Source organism: Dromiciops gliroides, chromosome 3, assembly GCF_019393635.1.
Source record: "Dromiciops gliroides isolate mDroGli1 chromosome 3, mDroGli1.pri, whole genome shotgun sequence".
Lineage (NCBI taxonomy): Eukaryota > Metazoa > Chordata > Mammalia > Microbiotheria > Microbiotheriidae > Dromiciops > Dromiciops gliroides.
In genome coordinates, this window is record NC_057863.1 from 584,618,273 (window position 1) to 584,621,928 (window position 3,656).

General features: G+C 38.9%; 1 protein-coding gene across 1 annotated transcript; it reads right to left on the reverse strand.

Annotated features, from left to right (window-relative positions):
* Positions 1-2,042: 2,042 nt before the first annotated feature.
* On the reverse strand, positions 2,043-3,014 carry LOC122748082 (putative olfactory receptor 52P1). The gene has a single exon (XM_043993805.1). It carries the CDS (start codon positions 3,012-3,014, stop codon positions 2,043-2,045), a length of 972 nt encoding a protein of 323 aa, XP_043849740.1.
* Between the last annotated feature and the right edge of the window lie 642 nt (positions 3,015-3,656).

Here is a 3,656-nt window from a genome sequence, read left to right on the forward strand (position 1 = left end):
TTATGATATATCCTTTCATATCTATGTCCTATAATCCTTTGGAGTTTATTGTGGTACATTGTATGAAATGCCCAGGCTAAACCTAATTTCCAATTAGTAATTCTTATAAATTAACTTCTTTCCAGCTTGTTCCAAGCATTTTTGTTGAATGGTACCTCCATATTACAGTACTTGGTGTCCTTCAGTTTATATTATACAATGTTACTATGTTCAATTGCTTAATAACCTATTCAGCCTATTAATTTTACAGATAACAAGACTGATTTCTATTTAGACATCAAAGGTGATTTGCTTATCTGTAAAGTACATAGCTATGCTCCTGAGGACTCTAACCTTTTTACTTCCAAACCAGGGCGTATATCAGTCTCTTTTTTACTCTTTAGAAGGTTAAAGGGACAACTAGGCAGTGTAATTGATAGGATACCCACCCTGGAGTCAGAAGGACCTGAGTTCAAATATGACCTCAGAAACTTGACACCAACTGCGTTACTCTGGGCAAGTCATTTAATCACACACACACACACACACACACACACACACACATGTGTATGTATGTGTATAAATGATATACATATATCATATATATACACATAACACATATTTTAGAAAGTGAGAGGTTCATCACAATTTAGCCCATTCCACGTGCTCAGATGTGTATATTCTCTGTCTGTCTTTGGAGGTAATCAGGATTAAGTGACTTGCCAAGAGTCACACAGCTAGTAAAAGTGTCTAAAACTGGATTTCAACTCAAGTCCTCCTCACTCCACAACTAGTGTTCTATCTATCTCTATACCACCCAACTGCCCCTACTTTCTAGGTGTCTCTTGACTCCTGTGTCTGTATTTAAAAGTTTCTACTCAGCCCTAGTCTATTATGAACATTACTTGAAAGAGATCTATTCCATTAAAAATCCATTTTTCTTCATAGGTAGATGACACTTAGTTTTGCAGAGCAAATTATTTGTTATAAAGCTTTGTCTTTGCCTTTTCAGATATAATAATACAAGATCTCTCTTTGCAAAATAGTTGCTGTCCAATATTGTATTTCTAACTAAAGAAAGTATATTTCCTTGGATCTGGTGCATTTTCTTTCTGGATACTTGTAGTATTTTTTAAAATTTGACTTGTAAGTTCTGGCATTCCTAGGATCTTTTGTTTTATGGTTTCCTTCAGGAAGTGACCTAAGAATTCTTTTAATTTTTATTTTCTCTGCATCTTCTAATATACAGGCAGTTTTCTTTTATAATTTACTGAAATATGATGTTCAGGTTTGCATTTATTTATGGATTTCAGGGAGTCTGATGATTTTTAAAATATATCTTCTCAACCTATATGCCAGATGTTTTGGGCAGATACCTCATTTTTTTTCAACTTTTTCAATGTTTTACCTTATTATCTCATGGAGATATTAACTTTTGTTTGCTCTATTCTTTCTTTCAGGGAGTCTACTACTTGAGGAAGTTTTTTTACCCTTTCAGTCAGGTTTCCCAAAATCTCACTTCCCTTACAATTTCATTTTTTATCTCTTGCCTTATTTCTTCCAGCATTTTTTATGACTTTGGTGGCCTAGCCATTTTGCTTTCCTTTGATACTCTGCTTATAGTTGTGGGTTTATTCTCTTCTTCTGTGTTTACCTCTTGATCATCTCTTAATCCATTATTATTGTGTTCTAGGTTTTTTTCCATACTTATTCATATTTTTACCTCAGTTCTTGTTTTGGAATCTTGTGTTTGTACCCATGCTTTCAAATCCTTTTGGATTTGTTGAACAATAGACCCTGTTTGCCTCTGTCTCTTTTGTTGTCTGAATATCAGTGCAACTCCCAATCTAGATTAGAGGCTGGTGTTAATGCTGACCCTGTGTTACAGAGACAGCAGAAGACAGATTAAAGTAATCCAGACAATGAAGCAATTACAATATTTATATGTTATACATTTTCCATTTGCTGGGGGGACCTGTACTGGGGTGACTGATTAAGATTTGTTTTGAACCAGAATGTAATGTGGCAAACACATCAAGATTAGTGTCAGAAACCCATCTTGGTTATTCACTCCCCTCTTTGTGTCCTGGATTAATGGCCAGAGTATCCCTCCTACAGAGACACTTTGCCATTTTGTACCTTATCTCCTTCATCTTAATTCCATAGATAATAGGATTAAACAAAGAGGGTGTGAGTAGGTATAGATTAGCAAGTAGGATGTGTGCATGAGGAGGGATGAGATGGCCCAAGCGATGGGTGAGGAAGGAGAAAAGTGCAGGCACATAACTGATGAGAATTACAAAGAAATGAGCTGAACAGGTATTCAGCGTCTTTAGAGTGGCATCTCGTGATGAGAGACGCAACACAGCATGTAGGATCAGGGCATAGGATATTCCAATAAGTACAAGGTCCAGCCCTAACACCATGATGAATACAAAAACTCCATAGAGACGGTTGACCTTGGTATGAGCACAAGCCATCTTCACAACAGCCATGTGGTCACAGTAAGTATGAGCAATGATAGTCCTGCAGAAGGTCAGTCTCTGGAGCAGTAATAGCATAGGCAAGATGAGGATCACTCCTTTGGCAAGGGATGCCAGTGCCAACTGCCCTGCCACAGTGTAATTCAGGATGGTATTATAACGGAGTGGCTCACAAACTGCCACATAGCGATCAAAGGCCATTGCCACAAGGAGTGCTGAACGCACTACAGATACACAATGGATGAAGAACATCTGAACAAGACATCCTTTGGTGCTTATCTCATGGGCATCAAACCAGAAGAGCCAGAGGAGCCTGGGAAGCACAGCCAAGGTAGATGCCAAGTCAGAGACCATCAGCAGGGCCAAGAGGAAGTACATGGGTGTTTGAAGGGAGGGCTCTGTTACAATCAGAAAAAGAATGCTACAATTCCCCATGAGGATGGCAACAAACATGGTTGAGAAGGGGATGGAGAGCCATAAATGCTGGGCCTCTAGGCCAGGGATGCCCAATAATGTGAAGGTCGTAGCACCAGAATGGTTGGAGATCAGCATGCTAGGATGGGATAGTAAGTATTAGTGGTTCTGAAATCACCTCTGTGTAGAGACATAGAAGGCTGCTGTTTTAGGTCTATTGCTGAAGTGGGATAGAGAAGAAGGAGGAACTATGGACCCTGTTTCCTAGGGTATCCTGGTATTTTGGAGGAGATATGACCCCAAACTCAGGGACATTTAACTGTGATAGAGGAGATGTTATCTTCTTGTAGAGCCCCTAGTTTGATGAAGGAGACATGACTTTAATGAATTCACCGCAGGAATTCCCTGTTATGTAAGGAGGGAAATGGCCCAAAGCTTCAGGAAGTCCCCAGTGTGAGTATGGTGACAGAGCTCTTTCTGCTGAGGAGTCCTTGTACTTGAGGGAAACTCATCCTATACTCAATACTTGGACAAATATGTCCATTAGAACAATGAGGTAGGCATGACATATTCTGTAGCTATTAGTAGCTACTCTTTGGCAGAGAAAGGGAATGATTATGAATACAACCTGGTTTGAAGGGGTATACACTCTATATTAGATCTCTTTATCCTCTACCCTTGAAACAATTTGTTCAGAGCTCAGTTTCTAGATAAGCAAAATGAATGCATTGGACTTGAAGACCAATGAGGTCCCTTATAATTCTAAATCGATGGTTCTAT

Bases quoted from the DNA above. Each gene is read 5' to 3' on its own strand.
- LOC122748082 (XM_043993805.1), bottom strand. From the start codon at position 3,014: ATGCTGATCTCCAACCATTCTGGTGCTACGACCTTCACATTATTGGGC.